This window comes from Aulostomus chinensis, chromosome 17 (genome assembly GCF_037954235.1).
Source record: "Aulostomus chinensis isolate RoL2024-O1b breed Wild chromosome 17, RoL_Achi_v1.0, whole genome shotgun sequence".
Taxonomy (NCBI): domain Eukaryota; kingdom Metazoa; phylum Chordata; class Actinopteri; order Syngnathiformes; family Aulostomidae; genus Aulostomus; species Aulostomus chinensis.
The window spans coordinates 20,729,411-20,748,979 of record NC_141336.1 but is presented as its reverse complement, the minus strand read 5'-3'; the positions used below and the strand labels follow the sequence as shown (position 1 = coordinate 20,748,979).

Sequence of the window (19,569 nt, the reverse complement as noted above, 5' to 3'; positions counted from 1 at the left end):
AGTCAAGGGTACAGGGGAGAAAAATGCAGCAACCACAGGCGTGGTCTCAACGAAAGTGCGTGTACTTCAGTAAAGCAGCTATTTTATATAAATCCCAAATTGTATGCATGAAGCTTAATCCTGACTGGCAGGAACGCTTCTGTTCAGTTTTATTATTTGAAATGGGTCATGACATCCTTTCCATTGGTAAGACATTGAGGGCAGAGCATTAATCCTACTGACACAACACCCGTGGATCCAGCCATTGGTGACATCGTGAGGCGACGTCCAGATTGGCATCTCTGGCTTTATAAATCTATTGGACTCTACCCGAGATGTGATTGCATACTACAAGATGGTAATTACATGACTTCACAGCCAAAACCATACAGAAAAGCTTCCATCCAGGAGGAAATCTGCTAACGAAGCTCCTCCAGGTTCATAGGACGCAATGAAGCTACTGTATAAAAGAGCCTGCTGAGGGTTTGATGAAGCCGGATGGTGAACAGTGAGAAAGGTGGCAATCTTTCTCTCACCTGTTTGGCACAGTTTTGGCCCCGCTGGGATTTATATTAGCAATCAAAATTAAATTCTGGGTCTTGTGGAGAAGAAACGGAGCTCATATTGCTTTTTATTTACAAGTTTTGATGAAATCCACAAGACACAGGGGTGTGATTGGCGTGGTAAATATAGTAAATATCAAAAAATGACCACATGAATTGAAGAGACGATAAATCAGGACTTTATGTAGGCATATTCATTCATTTTCACCATTTCATCGACTTTTAAGGGAGACAATGTTTTATTTTTTCCCCCCCTTGTATTTGGAAGTGCATAAGTGACAGTGACAATTAAGTGAACTGCATTAATTATCGAGCCTATATTTCGGGGGATTGGTCCATAATTTGATATTCATTTTTTTTAAATCGTGCTGATATTCACATAAAAATAGCGAGCAAAGGGAGACAGGATGGTGAGAGGACGACATTGTTAGCGCAAGGCTTTCCTGGTCTATTCAGGGTTCATTGGGTTTAACACAAGAAAGGACCACCCGGGTAAATGTATTATCCTGAGACCTTGAGACAGCGAAGGGAGAATTATTTAAACTTGTTGCACTGTATGATGATTGGCGGATGAAGCAAACGGTAATAAGAAATGTAACGCTGATGGATGCAGAATTTAAAAAAGGGGGGAGATGTGAGGGACTTGAATCTTCCTTCAAACCTCCAGCAACAATCCTGTTGACAGTATCATGTAAATGGGACTCAGTATAATGCAGTATATCATCCTGGATTGCAATTTTTTTCATAGCAAGGAATTTGATCATGAAGTTAATCTGCAACAGAGACAAGTAAAGAATAAATTAATTAATTAAAAAAAAACAACGCTGCATTAAATTCAACCTCACAGACCTCACATGAAAAGCACTGACCATGTTTTTCCCCTTGAGTAATTATTCTGTTCAAATAGCATATATTTCTCTCCAGGCAGAGAGTGCTTGGGCTGAATGGATGCTGCCACTGCATAATGGTCCTCAGACGTTTGTTTCCTAGGCAACGTGGGGAGGGCATGTGGAGAGGGAGGTATAAAAACACCGGCAGCTCCTCTCTGAGTCTTACTCTGAGGTAAATGCACAAACTGTCCACACTGAGCTTTAAAGAACATTTTTTTTTCTCCCCGTTTGTCACTTTGCTTTAAACTCCACTGAAAGCTCAGCTGTTTAAGAATGATGCGACCTAAAGATCTACGCCAGGGCTCTGGCACCAAGACCTTCCTAGATGCCATGCACGGTGGTAAAGTTCATCTCGCACGTTTCATCCTGGACGCCTTGGATGGACGTATCATCAACTCTAAGACAGAAAACAGCCGCACCCCGCTCATGTATGCTGTTTGCCTACAGGACCAGGGGACCAGGGCCAAGTTCACCCGGCTGCTGCTGGAGAAAGGGGCGGATGCCAACTGCCAGGATGAAGATGGTCGCACTGCCCTGAGCCATGCATGTGAGTTGGGTCACCTGGATGTGGTGAAGATTCTCGTTCAGTTCAATGCAGACCCGGACATCTCTGATGCCTGGGGTAACAGCTCTCTGATGTACGCTGCCTTTTCTGGGCAAAGTCAAGTGCTGGAGTTCCTGGTCCGGGCTTTCAAAAGACTGGGACTGAGGCTGGACAGAACCAATAATGCTGGCCACTCAGCCATCGAGGTGGCCAACTTCTTTGGACACAATCAGTGTGTGCAGATTCTGAACTTTCCTTGCAGAAAGGGTGTTGGCAGCGAGGACCCATTAGCTGATTCAGGCTCCATTGAAGACGGAGAGTGCCAGCAGCTGCCTAACAGACTCCCCAGGCATGTCCTGGAGAGGTTCACCAAGCAGCTCAATAACAATGAGGACCAGCTGCCAGGAGTGTTCCAGAGACAGTTGAAGATAGGGGACAGCAGCGGGCTGTGGAACCGCTTCACATGTCCCAGAGGCCAGAATCAAGAGGACAACCATCGCCACAGCTGGGCTCTGCCTCCTCAGCTGGAGAAAAGCCCTGTTGAGGGCGATCAGAGTGTTTTCTTCGCTGCCAAACAAATGCAAAACTGCCAGCTTAGAGAGCTAAGAGGGGCTAAAATGTTGAACTCTCTGCCTGAGCCAAGACAGAAAGATGTCAACCGGGACAGCGGAACCCAAGAAAAAGCACCAGAGAGCTTTCCTCTCTGTGGAAAAGCAAAGTCATTTAACCTGGACCTTCTGAGCAGCAGAAAGCAGTCCTATCAGGGTGATGTGCGTGACATGAGCTTGTCAGCCAGCAAATTAAAGAGAGCCTCACTACAGGATGAGAGATGTCTGATAGACAAGATGGAATGTCAAGTGAACTCCCGTGGCCTGACAAATGATGCTGACAAAACTGTCTCCATTTCAAAAGCTCTTTTAAACAGCAAGGCCGCAAGATCACTTGAGGAGAATGTCAAATCACATAAAGAAGAAGTTAATGACGCGGCTCAATCAAGCAGGAGAGAGCAGCAGAAGAGAGGAAGCTTCGGCCCGACGGGCAGACACAACAAACTGCTCATCGCTAGAGGGGAGATGGAGTCGGGGAAGATCCCCAGCCGTACACCGGGCTTCATGGGTCTGGGAACGAGACTGCTACGCCGATTCACCGCACCAGAGTTCATGAGGATGGTGATAGACTGTTCACCAGGCTCCTCGGGCGGCAGAGGGAGGATGTCCCGTTCTGAAACCTTCCCTCTCTCACACACACATCAGCAGGTCAACAGCCAGCCCAGTGTTGACAGCATCAGTGGAGTGAAGTGTGAGTTTGAAAGCTGCTCGTCTCAGTCCACCCTGGATTAGAAAAAGGACGGGACGGGCAGAAATGACGGGTAACGACTCTTTTACAGCACTGGGTGATAGATTCTGTATCCTGGGAGAGATAATAACCATTTGCTTATGTTTTAGTTTATTGGTATTTGTAATGTTCAGTCAATATTTGAAGTAATTTTAATATGAACACTTCAGTCTGCAGACCACTGAATATTAGTTTGACATATATGACATTTATATTGCACAAATATTGATTGTATTTGATATTGCTTGTGTGTTTATTTAAGAAATTATGTATGTATTTTGCTTAAGTGTATTCAGTGACAGTACACTGTATAATTCATGCTGAATACCTAATAAATGCCTTAAGACACCAGCACTTTCAACCTGTATTTGTACTGTGTGGGCGTGTGTGTGGGCGTGTGTGTGGGTGTGTGCGTGTGTGTGTATCAGGATTAAACAAGGTCTTGTCCATGAAATTCAATATGCATCATTTTATTAATTTATACAAAATTAAAATAATGTGTAATTCTCTTTTTCACGAATGATCTACACAGATAGAAATACATGAACCATGTCAACATGTATCCGTGTTAGAATACAAAGACGATGTGCAAAGTGTTTCTCAGCAGGTGGACGTCCTGCAGCATCACATGCCAGGCCTGTGTGCTTTATCTCAGCGAACAAATACAGTCATACACACACATCTTGAGGAGCAATATGCACACGCGTATACACACACACACACACACACACACACACACACACACACACACACACACACACACACGTTTTTTTTTAAGTCTGTCACAATACAAAGGGGGTTGTTCCAGAGGCAAGCACTGAGATGCCATCAAACACACACGCCCATGTATTTGTGTGCACACACACACACACACGCACGCACGCACACACACACGCTCACTCACACGTAACTATACACTCACATTTCAGTAAAGAAAGTACAATTTTGAATTACTTTAATAGAATTTGCTGCAGTAGATAAACAGGTAAGGACCTACTATTCTGTATTTTATTTACATTATTAGTCTATTTGCTTACGTCCATAGTTAACAATGGAACCTTAATTGCAACTTCACATCATACAAACAACCATTAACACCTTTTGGAAATAAAGACTAACTGTGAAAAAGAGGAATACGGTACTGGTGATTTCTCCAATGGCCCAATAATAGCAGCTGGGCTTTTGTCTACCCATTTATCATGTTAATAAAGTAGAATTGTCTTTCACATCCCAGTTTGGTTCATATTCAAGCATTCACATCAGGCCAGGTGTGCCTCCTTTTGGCCATGCAAAGAGTCAGTGTTTGTCGAGTGTACTGACCAGGTTGAGTTTCCACACCAGAGAGTGTGACTGTGCAGAGGTAACTTCCATAGTATCGTGAGCTAAGGCCAGCTTCTTCAGCTTAACTCGGCCAGTAATAATGCCCACTATGAAAACTATAAAGGTTTTTTTGTTGTTGTTTTTTGTTGTTGTTGTTGTTTTTTTAGATAAGCACATGTTCATTACATATAAGTTACGTGGAATATTGGCTTGATATGCACCTTGTTGTGTTGTGGTGAATCCCACTGAATGTTACAGGAAGCCAATCAGTCGAACCGAGTCGAGAGGTGAGGAACTGCATGCTGCCTTTAACTCACGCCTAAAGTGCTTCTCTCATGCCCGTAACCATGCGGAGTCTGTCAAAAACAAACTTGCCGTCCGTGCCACCGTCACTCTGGTGGCAACATGCTGCCTGGGTCTGCTTCTCCGGAGCGGATTGCCCGCTGGCTTTAGGGTGCATGAGGAGTTGAACCATTGTGCTGGTCCTTGTCCAAGACCTGGACAGGTCAGACTGAAGGTGGGAACCCGAGAGCCCCACAGGGTCAGCAGCGGGACATGCGCTTTCGGTACTGCTCCACCAGCGGGACCAGGCACTGAGGTGAGCCGCTCTGCAGCAGGAAGGGGTGCTCCAGTAGGTCAGTGGCACTAGCCCGCTCAAGGGGGTCCCGAGTCAGCATGCGGTCCAGGAAGTCTTTTAGAACTGGGGAGATCTGGATCAGGAGGCGGGGGTACATTAGCCACTTGATATGTTTGTATTTTATGCATGTAACAAGAAAACATCACAAGTGTGAGATCTTGAGCCCGAAAACCAAATTAGCTGCTGCCAAAAGTACCGGTGAGGGTTTAACAAAAGAGAAAAGTTACATCTTCAAAACTTATCAGCATCTCTTTCGATCATTCTTGATGATCCACAAGACATGTTGTCAGAAAAGATTTACTTCAAAGAAAACTGCACGGGCTCTTAAGTTTAAAAAGCAACATGTTTATGTAGGTTCACATTTTAACTATTGTCTTATTATTGAGTGGACAAGACCTGACAGCAGGAGCAAATAAGTCCTAAACAATCTGCTCACTATTTCCAGTGTCTTCTCTATTTTAGCCATTTGCTGTCTGCAAAGTTCAAAATTGATTCCAGGATCCTTTAAATTACTTATAAAGCTCTCGACAGCTTAGCCGCCATTTAGTCTCTACATCAATGAGAAGGATCATCAAATCAAAAACCGCTGGCTGGTCCTCAACCCTCCAAACCAAAGGTGTCTGCTCCCTCTGATTCTTGCATCCAGACTTTGTTTTGAAGCTCTTGTCTTCCTGCAGGTCAGTCCAGTCTCAAAAAACACCTAAACCCCTACCTTTTAAAGTTAGCCTCTATCAGTTCCAAGGTTTCATGGCTGTGTGTCACTGCGGCTCCGCGTACCTGGTTGACATTGCGTACAGTAGGAGCCAGCTCATCCCTCAGTCTCTTCATAGCTGCAACAGGGGTTTCACTGAAGTATGGCGGCTCTCCATCCACCATCTCCACCACCATGATACCCATCGACCAAACGTCCACCTGGTTGCAACATTGCAGGGGACAATTATGAACTGAGTCAAATTGCTCAGATTGCAACTGTTGGCATTTACACCACACGACAGAGACGGCCAGCATGAGTGGATTTAAATGTGCACCTCCTCACCTCAGTGCCATATGGTGACTTGGAAATGACCTCAGGCGCCATCCAATAGGGTGTCCCCACCAGAGACTTCCTCTTAGGTATGTCCTTGCTGATCTGAGCGCAGAAGCCAAAGTCTGAAAGCTTGACCTGTGTGGGGACAGGACAAACGCCCTAGTTGAAGATGGCGCTTAGAAAATGAGAGAAAAAGAGTGAGAGGAAAAACAGTAACAGGTCTCACCCTTCCATCTAACGTGAGTAGTATGGAGTCGCTCTTGATGTCTCGGTGGATGACTCCCTGGGAGTGGAGATAGGCCAGGGCTTGCAGAACAGCTTCACACACCGTGGCAATCTGCTCCTCACTCAGCCTGCATGACATTAGAGACTTTAGTGAACACTCACATTGTACCGTTTAACACAGGACTGCAACAAATCAGCAGCTGAGAAAGTAAAAAGTCATGAATCATCACTCGTTAAAAACAATGATTACGAGCAAATGGTTCCTAACAACTCCCACACGGCAAAATAACAAAAGTGTTACTTAAGAAAGAAATGACAAAGACGGGAAAAAAAGAGTCAGTTATCTACCACGGTGTTCTATTCTTTACTGTGTTACACTCTTCATTGGTCTATCTAAGACTATAAAGGAAAAAATGCATAATTTCAACCAGATGTGATATTTCTAAAGTGGGAAAGATGTGATTTAGTCCCAAAATGGTTCCGTCCATATGCTGATTATCTTTGACAAGCAGCAGCTGTGATAACTGGCTCATCTCATGTCATCTGGCTGGAGAGAAACTTTATCATCACTTTGAGTCAAGAAATCTGACCCTGACATCATAAATTGATAATATAAAGTAAAGTGACAGCTCAAAACCAACACAACCCCCAAAAATCAATTCATATTGAATACGTTTACCCTACTTAAATGTTCTATGTGACATTTTGACAATTTGGAAATCTAAATTTTACGCAAAAATCTGCCTTCCATAATGCATCCGAACATGCAAATTCACTTTATGTATTGAATTTATATTACCCCCAAGAGAAAACCAGTGGAAGTGACTGGCAGCCTTTGTGAGTCTTTTTGCTGCCAAGATCAATGCTGCTCATTCGCCAGTCGATACCACACTACCCCCTTGTGGTTGAATCACTTATTAAAGATGATCTCAGACAGAAGGCACAGTTATGCTAGGAGGGACAAACAAAGTCCTCAGTGGTGTTTTTACCTGGTTTCAGACACAATGTTGGTTAGTGCGCCGCCCTGCAGGTACTCCATGATAACCCACAGTTCCTCCTCCACCAGGGCAGACTTGTACATCTCCACCACGTTTCTGTGCTGATAGTCCCTCATGATTACCACCTGCCACATGAAATGTTAATGTTACAGCTTAGTTCTGTAGGCTAAACAATGATGGAGCACACGGGACACAGGGGAATCCCAGTAACAGTCTAGAGGCACAAATATATGGAGGATCTTCTGATAGAGATCTGAACACACCCCAGCCATTCCAGCTCAAAGCCCCTACTGTTAAATGTTGATTTTCTAATGATATATTGTAGTTATTTTGGTCACAGAAGACAGTATGCAATATTTACACAGGCTAAGTAGAAGTCCGTGTACTAAGTCAGATGATCCTCTTGAATAAAAGTTGCTGAATTTCCCCTTTTGTAAAGCCCTTAACTCTTTGTTAAGATGTCTATATGGATGCTCTGCTGCTGCTGCTGCTGCTGCTGCTGCTGTGTGTTAAGTTTCTTATGAGTCTTTTGTACCCAGTTGCAGTTACTGTACCTCATTAAAGAGCAACTCCCTCCTCTGCTGCCGCCTCAGGTCCATCATCTTCACCGCCACCTGCCTGCCACTGTGCTTCTCCGTAGCGATACACACCACCCCAGTTGAGCCCTCCCCGATCTTCACAAAGTTTTCCAGGTATGAGCGTGGATCACCCTTATCTACCACCATCTGCAGGGCGGCTTTGAACTGTTCATGTGTCACCTTTGGTGGGTCTGGCGGTGGTCTGGGTGATGGATGTGGTGGTCTGAAAGCAGGGGAACAGGTACCAGGGGGACTGGTGGCTAGTGAGCCTGTAGGGGAGGGTCGAGGTTGGGACGGGCTGTCCTGCCGTGGGTAGGGAGGGTTGGGGCATCCAGAGTGTCTGAGGAAAGGGTCCGGCCCATTGGGCCTCAGTCCCATGTTAGGAGAGAGGCCTAAGGTGTAGCTAGCTGAGGAGTGCACAGTCCGCTGGGGTCTGATGCCACTCACAAGAGGACTGCTGGTGCCAGTGGGCAGAAAGCCGGAATGGTACCTCACTGCCGAATCCGTCTACACAAAGAGAAAAGGGACAGTGAACAGAGACGGAGTTGGCTGCCAGCCTGGGGTTGGAGCCTTCTGAATTCACTTCACCTGATACGAACCATGTAAAAATGTTGCATTATGAAACTAAATGTTCTGCTGAGATCTTGCCAAGCACACCGTCTCTCAACATTTACAATGGCACTGGCATTATAAACCCACATTTCATGTTTTAAAACAAGAATGAAATAAAATAGCCAACCGTTGAACTTCAGTCACCTTTGGTGAGAAGCCAATTAATATGCTGCTTTTATAAGTTTCTACAAGCTAAGCACAAAAAAGGTTTCTTGACAAAAAAAAACCCCGACTTGGATTTAATAGATTCATGCCTCATGCAAAATGAGGCAGAGCAATAATAATATGTACGTAGCACTAGCAGAATTATGCATATATTGTGCAGTCTATGAATAATTTATCATTGATGGTCATAAAGATGTGCTGCTGTAATTTCAGTCTTACTTTTAGGTCGTAGGAGGAGAATGGCCTCCCTGGGCTGTTCTGGGGGTGCATGTACATCGGTACACTGGGCCGGAGCTCCGAGCCGACTGTCCCCTGATCCCCTTGGTGCTGCTGTACAGTCATAGCTGGGCTGTAGAAACATGCTATAGGTCTTTGATTTGGTTGCATCCCCCTGGGCAGCTGGAAATCTCTCTTCCATATCACTCTTTCCTGTGGGCTGCCCACGTCACCGCTCATATAGGACCCTTGACTCGGCACCTGGATGTTCTGGGGCAAGGCTGCGTGAGAGGGCCCCTCCAGGGAGTTGACGCTGACTTCATATGTACTCTTGGCTTTTGGCAAGATCCCATTGGGCTGCAGAGTGATGCTCTTCTTCATTCCCAAATAGGGGGTGTTGGTCTCACTGTGGATGTTCCTCGCTTTGTCCCTCCAGTCCTGAGCTGCATCCTCATCGTCTTCATCATCCTGGATCAGGCCTTCATACTGATACGTGTCTCCCTCGTTCACCTCTCCCAGCCTTCCCAGAGACTGGGCCCTCTTCCTGGCTGAGGGGCTGCTCCGCCTCAAAGAATTGGAACTGGTCACAGACAGACGACTCATATCATTGATCATGGCTGCAATGTAGTCTCCATGGCCGATCATACTCCCACGCACAATAGTCTGAAAGAGGAGAGGCGTTTATTTTTCTTTAGCACATTGTGCGCGCCATGATCCCATTACAATAAGATTTTGGATTGAAAAGAATAATGAAAGTTACATAATCACTGTTCTAAGCTGAGTTAAATTTAGACTTGAGGATCTGTAAAGGACATCTTTGTCATTCCTCAGAGACAGCAACTTAAATCATCTCCCCAGTGGCTTGTTCTGACAATAAACTTACAAATATATTGAGCAAAAGTCTCAAGAGACACGCCAGCAAAGACTCTCGACAGCTGTTTCTCTACTGCAGATCCATAAAACAGTCAACTGTCTCTCTGACCTTCTCGATGGTATGAACTGTATGCAGGCGTGTGAAGGCAAAGGGCCGAAACCTGCCCTACGACAAACCAAAAATGTTTCGCCAGAATAGAGTTTTTACTGTTCAACACTAAGAGGGTGTGTGTGGTGGCTCATTAGTCAGGGTAGAGTCAGTTCCCAAGCCAGTCAGAAGACTCTAGTTTCTCTGACTCTATGCCATCACGTCACGCAGAGGGTAGAGGGCAGATGACATCTCATCTAGTTCCCTTCAGGGAGAAGAGAACGGCAGGTGCTAGCGGCCCCGATATATTTTAAAAGATGCCATAATAATCGTTTGATATGTTTGTTCTCTTGGTCGCTGACAGGAACAAACATCAGGGTTTTTGTGTGCAACGTTATCAACCATTATCACTCTCATCATTAATCTGACCTGAATGCTGACATCCCGCTTCTCATGCAGGGCAGCATCAATCACATCAAGGTGGTTTGCTGTTTTCTCTCTTTCTAGAGGGCCATAAACATCATCATCAGCATGCTCAGTCAAGCTGAGAAATCCTCAGATTTGCTTGCTTTATCACTCACTGGCATTGCCTTTGCTGTACCTGCATTTTTATCCCTTCTACCTGACATCTGTGGGAAGGCACATAGACTGTTATTAATTGCCCGCGTGGAGTAATAAATCTTGTAGCCCCTTTGAGTATTCAACATTGTACAGTCAGTGTACACAGCAGGGTCATTAGCCCAGCCCCGTGATAGATAGCCCAGCAGTAGGACGGGCAGGGGAGCAGGCCTTTCATGTCATCGTCACAAAATTGTGATGCTTTTTTTGGAGACAGCCAGAACTCTCTGCTGAGCTGTGGGACTCTCGAGTCAATACAAGCAGGAGGTTTCTTTATGGAGCATCAATTTGAAGTTACACCTCTGGAATTATAAAGGCTAACTACGGGCATTTGTGCAGGGAAGATAAAAGAACAATTCAAGAGTTTTATGGCGGGTGTGGTACCTTCTTTGGCCGCAGCTCCACCTCTGTAATCCTGGAAGGGTCCACCATGGGTCTGGGCCTGCGAAGGTTCTCTATCAGGCTTTGCCATTGAGTCGGCAGGCCAACAAAGCAGCCGCGCTTGGCGTCAAAAGAGGTGTGGACACGGTGCTCAAAGTTCTTCGGCGCTGATATCTCAGGCCTCTTCTTTTTCTTCTTGCGAAACATCTTCAGGTCTGCAAGGGTGACAGTCTGCCCACTTCAAAATGTCCCTGAGGAGAACAATGTACAGATTTAAATTAGCTGCACTCAACATTACATGAAAACTTGACATTTGAATATGAGCCTCTGTCCCAGCGATCAAAAAGATGTTGCTACCACTCTCAGACCAGAAGCTTCTAAATGAAAACCACTAACAGATGATATTTCAACATGGAAAGACAAACAGACCCAAGACCTGTTCCTGTCTGGGATGCCTCTGTCCCACGCTGCCTTCCTGGCTGTCACAAGCCTGTGCTACTGAGAAAGGCTCCAAGGAGATTGAATGGATTTATACACCGATGTTTAATGAAGGATATCTGGTCAATTAAGGCTTATTCATTCTCTGTGCCCTTTTACTGATGAGCATGCAGCCGGCCTGGCCTGCGCCCACAGGCTCTCAGTGCATTAGTGGGACACACACACACACACTCACACACACACACACACACACACACACACACACACACACACACACACACACACACACACACACACACACACACACACACACACATATACATACAGCAATACAAACATACCATGACAGGATATCCTTCATAACCCCCTTATGACCTCTTCATACTCGGTCCTAATTAGTGGCTCGTGTGCCCATGATTGCAGAGAGGGGAACCACTTAATCCTTGCATGGAGGGTGCTGTTTTTAGTGAGCCACTAACTTCTTTTTTTTAATATATGTTCAGCTTTATTTTCCCACTCAAGTGCCAGGAAATAATTAAATACATTATATCTCATTTCCTCAGCTGCACAGCTGTACTAAGAGATAATCACTCATATATATATAAACATACATCTCGTGATTAATTCTGTGTCACGTAATGCCCTGCCATTCCAGCAGAATGTAGACTTAACAAGCTGACACGCTAAGACCCTCATGTATGTTGTAAAAGCACAATCCCACAAGGTGCCCACATTCAAGACCTGATACAATCTCCCATCATGCACTGTGAAATGGTGGGAGTTGAGGAAATGAGTTTTGCAGTCATCCACAGCTCAGCAGGCGATCACACTGGCAGCCTCTCCTCTCTCCACCTCCGCCCTCAGACCAGCACGGCTCTAATCGGCATCAGCAGCGCCTGTTATGAGCTGTAATGGTGACTAACCACACCACTCGCCCCTCCTATCACCAGAGGGTAAAAAGTGGTCAGGCGCATTAGTTATATCAACCAAACCTGCATGTTGAAGAAAGGTGGGATTATAACAGGAAGAGGGGAAAAAACACACTGCTTGCAGGCACATGTCACCCTCCAAGGATAATTCAATCACAAGGCTAATATGCTAAGCGATGCATAAGCGTATCACTGTGTGCTCTCCCTATGCACATAATGTGGTGCTTGGAAAGACTTTAATTCTATCTGACGGGGACATTATGGTGTGAGGGCTCTCAGGAGGTGGGGGTGTGAGAAGAGGACCCAGGTAGGGACCCAGCAATCTTTCTACAGACACAGAAAGGCTTTTATCACCAATTGCGCTGCCTGAGAAAACTGCAAAACAAGATTATGATCTGTTTTTTCTTTTTCCGCTGCACAAGGCACTATCTGCTTAGATAGCTGTTCGTCATGCAGATGTGGCATTACCTGAACAAATATTTGCACATAATGCTCCCATCCTTTTACAAGCAGATCAATCAATATTTACTCATGAGTGAAATACAAACTGTTACACTCCTCCACTGCCAGCAATACCGAAGTGAACAGGGACAGGACAACCGCTTTGTCTGCATCTTTATCAAGCTTCAGCAGTTAAAAGCAGCAGAGAACAGAACACATCACAGTATTCATTATTCATTCTGGACCACTGCTCCCCTCCGAAGACTCTGGAAATACAAACTACCCACTGTGATACGAGGCGCAAGTAGAAACACACACACACACGCTTTGTTGACTCATGCCTTGGGAAAATGAATTGAAAAGTTGATGCAATTATTGATTAACAAGCTTTAATCACATGCAACTGGCCTGATTCTGACCCCTATGACTCAGCCAAGCCTATGACTGTCTTGATAACAATATGAGATCGATTTCTGAGCTGTTATAATGGTATAATACATTTGCACACAGCTGAAGTTGCACAGTGCATAATCATGCTTCCTGGTCACATATTCCCCCAAAACTGAAGAGACCTGACCCTACGCCTCAGTGGCTTGTCTTGAATCTATCAAAGTGCTGAGGCAAAACCCAGCCAGCTGCTGCCAAAAAGGATGAGGTCACTCCAAAAATTTTGCTACATTGGGTATTTCCATCTCTACAACCGGAGTAGCAGGAGTGAAAAAAAAGCACTGCCTGAAAACACACATAAAATCCCATGCTAGCTGTCTGCCTGTCCATGTGGTCTGACTAAACACAAGAAATAGAATTCATGTGCAAAATTGTGTAAAACATGCACATAATTGCAGAGGGCTGTCACAAAGATCCAGTCGCAACCTTACCCCCATAAGCCTCTTCACCTGGCAGTACAGCTAGGGCTTTCATGCCACGAAGAAATGCAACCAGGCAATCCATATGTTTCCAACAAACAACATGATAGAGGAGGAAAGGGCATGCTCGCCTTCCTCTCATGTTCAAATCACCCCGAGCAGGAGTTGTGGATGAGTGGGAGGGGATCGGGAGATAAGAGAGATATTGGATTTGTGAGTGCTCCGAGCTCTGTTGAATGATTTTTTTTTTCCTATTTGCCCTGATTCCTGCTTCTATCATTTTTGTTGACGTGCATGCAGAAACGTGTAGTGAGTGTGCAGGTGACTGTGCTTGCAGGATTAGTTCAGTCCTTCACTGATCTAATTTTAGGACACATCGCTTTTCTTCCTCTTGAGCAGCAGACGCGTGTTTATTTTGTACAGGATTCATGACAGATAGTGAGGTGAGGGTGGGAGATGAGGTAATCCTCTTTCTGTGTCTGTCAATGCATGTACACTGGAAGTATAATCCAGCTATAATGAATTACAGGGGCTACACTAGTTGCATAGATAACATCGGGGTCTGTTTGTGGACTCTGCAGTGCAGTGGTGAGGGCTTAAAGATTGCTCTTCTATCAGCTTCATTATGATGACCGTTTTGCCCTTTGAGTATAATGAGACTGCCTCTCAAGAGGGTGTGTGTGTGTGTGTGTGTGTTGGGGGGGGGGGGGTCCTGGTTGGTCATCTGTGCTTTATAAAACACACACAAACACAAACATAAATATTATCCGAGGGCATGAATAAGGTACACAAGCAACGCCAGACGTGACTGGACAGTACAATAGCGGCGTTTATGATTTAAGTTGTCTGCTCTCTCTTTGAAGTCACCTCTGCAGGCATGGACGGATTGTCAATAGGAGACGAGGAGTGATGTAATAAGCTGCATTCAATGACATGGAATAACACGTTGTTTCCATGCATATTTCATTCTTGCAGTCTCAAGCAAAACAAAGTGCATGGGATGTAAGGAATCGTGGAGACCATCACCCACCTGACTGTTCTCTGAATGGAACATTGTGCATGAACTTTAGGAAGCTACTTAGACGCAAACGTGACTGTGGAGTTCAGGGAATGTCTCAGGACAAACAACAACTTTCTCGGTCCTGTGATAGACGCTGCATTCAAGGGCAAGGACACAATGTAGATCACACCCAAGGGCATGTGAAGTGACTGTTATGTGCTACATTCGGGGTATCGTTTATGGAGAGCGAAGTGCTACAGACAGTTAGGGTGCTGAATATTATATTATATATTATATATTATATACTTAAGCATCTACATTGCAGTGTGTAAAATTAGAGCTCATGACCCACATTCACTCTTCACTATATCTTGGGCTATTTCAAATGTCACATTACTCACGGCAATGCATCATGTGCATGAAGTACTTTTAAGTCAGATTGGGGGGGGGGGGGTGAAAATACGGCGCGCTATGATTCGGAGATAGTAAACAATCAAAGAGCTTGTCTGTCTTTGTCTCTTCTGCTGAATAAAGAAGCACAACAATGGGAGGCTGTCAGTTCTTCAAGGGCAGACATCTACGCAGGAGTGCACATCAGTCGTGTGTTAATATTGACAGGAGGACACAAGCAGCGAGAGGTCAAGCCCGAGGGTGAAAGCATGGTGGGAGAGAAAAGCGTCTGGACACTCAGATGTAGAGACAGACAAACCAGAAGAAGAAGACAGTGAAATGACATAAAAGGAAACATGCTGAGGGGATGGATGTATCCTTAAAGCTGTCAGCGTCTTTACAAATCTGCCACACATTTTTTTTTTTTGGTCATACACTGTTATGGCTCTGTCTGCTCTGAGGATGCAACCTCTTTTCTCTATGGGCAGGTTTATCTGCAGCAGACTAAACAAGCCACACAGAGAGGGGATTTGAGGACAGGAGAATTGCATCAGAGCACATACATCATTCTGTCACCTGACATACTGGCACTGCTTCTCAAAAAAAAAAAAAAAAAAAGACTAATTTGCTGTGGAGTGCAGCGAGGAGCTAACCGCTAATGTGCAATAAAAGCTAGAGTCAATCTAAACTCCATAATATGACATTGTAAAATCAACACCTCTGGTGTCTAAGGAGCTTTCAAGAGGTCTTCTTTTGATCCAAACACATTACGAGGAAAACGCATTCTTAGGTCAGGACTCCTGTTTGGGAGACAGAGTCAGAAGAGTTTGAAGGTAGACTGAACAAAACTCTTTAGTTAAAGAATCTCTTGGCTCTCACAAGTGCATTGAACTATTTGATGCTATACTGATAGAGACGTATCATCAGCCTGCTGCTGCCACCGATCCAACTCTTCCCTCCTGGGTCTAATTTATTGATGCCTCTGAGCGAGCTTGCATGTGCTTTTGAAAGCTTTGATTTATATTTTTCAGCTCAGGCCAAGGGAGACAAAGCACCTACCATTTTTAACCTCCTGTATCAATCTGCTCCGGCTCGGCTGCCCTCCTCGGTCACCCAGCATGGGTGCTGTTTCAACCCAGTGAGGAGACTCGTGGCATGCTGTCCTAATTTGGACTGCCCGTTTTAATCCTCGGTGCTTGGCGTCTCATGGCTGCTGGCTATGCTAAGCTGGTAATGCACACTGTTCCCTCCTAGGGCTGACATGAAAATGACACAAGCGTTCTTAAAAACAATCATGAATTCAACCAGGCTCATGACGTTGATGTATTACCAACACCCATGTTGTGTCTTCCTGTCAGTGTCCTGCTACATATATGAGCATGTAGAAAAGATGGGCTACACAACAAGTTGGCACACACGTGTGTGTGTGTTTATGTGCTAAGAGACCTTCTCTGTCACCTCGTCTACCCTCTCCCGTCTTCTTCTTGAATATCAATGAGTAACCTGAGACACAGGTAGTCTTGCAGAGTGTTGGTTACATCATCGCTAGACTCGTGACACACAAAACAATCTGAGAGTGCAGGATTGTGCGTGAATCAAACTAGTTTTTTTAGACGCAGGCGTATGAATATTGTGAGGCTGTCAATGAATGTGGGCGCAGTGCTGATGTGAAAGCTTGAAACTAAAATCTCTAAGCTTCTTTAAAACACCTTGTCCTTCCATTGATTTTACTGGGTATTTAGCATCTAATTAACAGACTTTTACAACCTATTTTGTCCTAATAGAGCACAGTTCAAACATCACCTCCTGCGTTGCTAAACGCCATCGGACAACAGGTTAACTAGTCTTTACATTCACCGGTCATAGTAAATGAAAATATCCTCTTGTGTGTTTTCCCACAGCATCCATCTGCCGGAGTGCAGCAGCTTGAATCCCCCTGCACTAGTATGACCAGAAAGATCACCTCACTCGAACACACAGGAAGCTTCAACCCACAGTGCCCATCGCGATGGCACAGTCTGTGTTTGTCAAATGGGATCCATCTCATCGAGAGAACATTTTCTATGAAAGGTGGAGGAACTGAACTGAGAGGATGTTTGGGATTTAGAGGAGGAAGATGAGCAGAAGTCCAACACTAAACACATCCTCTTCCTTTTTTTCTGCCTTTCACATCAACGCCTCCTGGCTCTACTGCATGCTCACAGCCTTTCCACCTCCCTCTTCTCTTCCTCCACCAGGCTGATGCCTACCGACAGCACACACAAGCCTGCTCTTTATCAATGACGTTAAGCTTCTTTTCTATTTCTCCCCCACCCCCCACCCCCCACCCCCCTTTTACCCCACTCTCCTCGCTGTGATGAGAGGAAACGGGGCTCTGGAGGAATAAATAATTGTTCGGAGCTAAAAAAAAATTTTAAAAAAAGAAAGATCATCCTTACCTTGCTGTCCAGTGAAGAGGAGAGCCTCTCTCCTCCAGGAAGGATTGAAAGTGCACACATACACCCTCACATTCACTATTATACACCACTCACTCACATCCATACACACTCACACAGGGACATGCACACTCTCCCTCATACACACAGCGATGAGGAGGGCTGGCTCTCAAGGAAGCGCGCACTGCAGGCTGCCGCTTGCCTGGGAAAGCCTGATGCGTTCCTCCCTCCAGGCAGAAGAAGCACACACTGCCATCTCAAAGGCTCTTTGTTGGGGCTGATTCATCCTCGGCTCCGTGGCTGAGTGCTGGTCCACGTAGCGGCGCCTGCTCCCGGGTACACAAGGTGAAGGTACAAAGGAAGGAAAAAGCAATGAGGAGGAAAGTCAGCATCCAGGAGGAGAGAATACCACGGCCCCATTCAGCTCTTTCCATCCCCCCCTCTCCCTCTCCTTCTCTAGCTGGCTGTCTCTCTCTCTCTCTCACACACACACACACACACTCACACACACACACACCCTCCTACCTCCCTCTCTCTCTTTCTCTCTCTCTCTTTATCACTTCCCTCCTTCTCTGCCTCCTCCCACTCCCTCATCAGCCTGTCTTTGCAATAGAACTGATAGTGTGTGTGTGCATGTGTGTTTTAAGCTGGTTTCCAGTGACTGTAAGGAGAGGAGACCTCCTTACACCTCATCACCTGGGATACCTTTCATCAATCTACCCGCCTGCCATCTCTCTCTCTCTCTCTCTCTCTCTCTCTCTCTCTCTCTCTCTGTCTCTGTCTCTGTTACACATAATGTGGCTGACATGAGAACATGAAGGTGCTGCCTTCACCCAGTGTGCTGCTGTTCCATCAAATGCATTATCCATGGAATGACAGGGTCGGGGACAGCAGATGGCGCGAGGTGTTGTATCTGTGTGTGTGTGTGTGTGTGTGTGTGTGTGTGTGTGTGTGTGTGTGTGTGTGTGTGTGTGTGTAAAGAAAGGGGGGCAAGCAAAGAGTGGGGCTATTTCTGTAGAAGGTACAATCCTTGTCCTCACAATCTCTTTTGAGACCACCGTGACCTCAAAACAAAAAAAAAAGCAACAACAAAAAAACCCAATCTTTCAGGATGAAGACACAAGAAAGCGAAGTTACAACGTTGCCCCAGTGCTCCATCTGATCCAGCGTCCTCATTACTTGAATGAAACATTCCCTTCTCTTTTCACCACAATCATTTCCTGAATAATTTACACAGCAGCTAAGACCAGACACAAAGCAGGAAAATGTATTAGGGTCAAGCCGTGCAGAAACGGTTTCCAGAGTGAGCCAGATTTGGGGCATACATGTAATACACGGCGTTTTGATATGAGAAGTCACTGTAACGGGCTTAAAAAAATGAGGTTCCTCCTTACACATCAAATAAACTCGAGTGACAAAGGCTCTGCTGAGGCAATCTGCATAACAATGACAGATTTGCCTGTTGGGGGGTACGCGAGACAAGACCCCCCCCCCCCCACTCCACTCTTGTCAGAATCATTGTCACAGATATTTATGGGCTTGGCTTCAACATGGTTTACTTACCTGATTTCTTTTGTGTTTACAGCTATGAACTGAAATGAACAATGTTTTGATAGGTGTCTTCATGTGTGGGAAAACACAAAAATAGTCCCCCCCCTAGTTTTTATTTTTATTTTTTAGCTAAACCCTGCTTATATCTGGAGGAGAGCTGGAGGTCAAAAGGAGGCCGACTGATGAAACGATTCCATTTGATGTGGTGAGCACACCTACTGAATCTGATAGTTTTCCCACAAATGCAAGATGTTAATGATTTAAAATTGTCTTTTGTCCCAAGTGCTATTGACAGTAACATTATTTTTTTTTAATTTATGTGATGCTTGTGGTTTTTCGTTTATTTATCCTCCACCATTTTATCTTCCAGAACATAATTGCACGCAGGCGAAGGGAGCACATTAACATGAGTCAATTTTAGCTGAAAAAAAGAAAGAAAAGTTTAATTTCATTTTATTTATTCGTGCTCC

The 19,569-nt window shown here is 45.2% G+C and overlaps 2 protein-coding genes across 2 annotated transcripts; one reads left to right on the top strand and one right to left on the bottom strand.

The window, feature by feature from the left end:
• The first annotated feature begins 1,705 nt into the window (after positions 1-1,705).
• ankrd63 (ankyrin repeat domain 63) lies at positions 1,706-3,504 on the top strand. The gene has a single exon (XM_086182915.1). It carries the CDS (start codon positions 1,706-1,708, stop codon positions 3,314-3,316), a length of 1,611 nt encoding a protein of 536 aa, XP_086039041.1. The 3' UTR covers positions 3,317-3,504.
• Positions 3,505-3,779: 275 nt separating this feature from the next.
• Positions 3,780-18,013, bottom strand: pak6 (p21 (RAC1) activated kinase 6). Its single transcript, XM_086183122.1, has 9 exons — positions 17,552-18,013; positions 11,053-11,300; positions 9,093-9,752; positions 8,073-8,603; positions 7,510-7,643; positions 6,522-6,648; positions 6,305-6,430; positions 6,046-6,180; positions 3,780-5,341 (listed from the first exon to the last, which is right to left on the bottom strand). The coding sequence occupies exons 2-9, from the start codon at positions 11,254-11,256 to the stop codon at positions 5,174-5,176; spliced, it is 2,085 nt and encodes a 694-aa protein (XP_086039248.1). The 5' UTR covers positions 11,257-11,300; positions 17,552-18,013; the 3' UTR covers positions 3,780-5,173.
• Positions 18,014-19,569: the final 1,556 nt, after the last annotated feature.

What these genes read in the sequence shown, in the direction of transcription:
- ankrd63 (XM_086182915.1), top strand. Translation starts at nt 1,706, where the DNA reads ATGATGCGACCTAAAGATCTACGCCAGGGCTCTGGCACCAAGACCTTC.
- pak6 (XM_086183122.1), bottom strand. Translation starts at nt 11,256, where the DNA reads ATGTTTCGCAAGAAGAAAAAGAAGAGGCCTGAGATATCAGCGCCGAAG. An exon ending in GGGAGTTGCTCTTTAATGAG is followed by an intron (nt 7,644 to 8,072) that starts GTACAGTAACTG and finishes TTCATGTGGCAG; the next exon opens with GTGGTAATCATGAGGGACTA. An exon ending in TACTCACGTTAGATGGAAGG is followed by an intron (nt 6,431 to 6,521) that starts GTGAGACCTGTT and finishes GTCCCCACACAG; the next exon opens with GTCAAGCTTTCAGACTTTGG.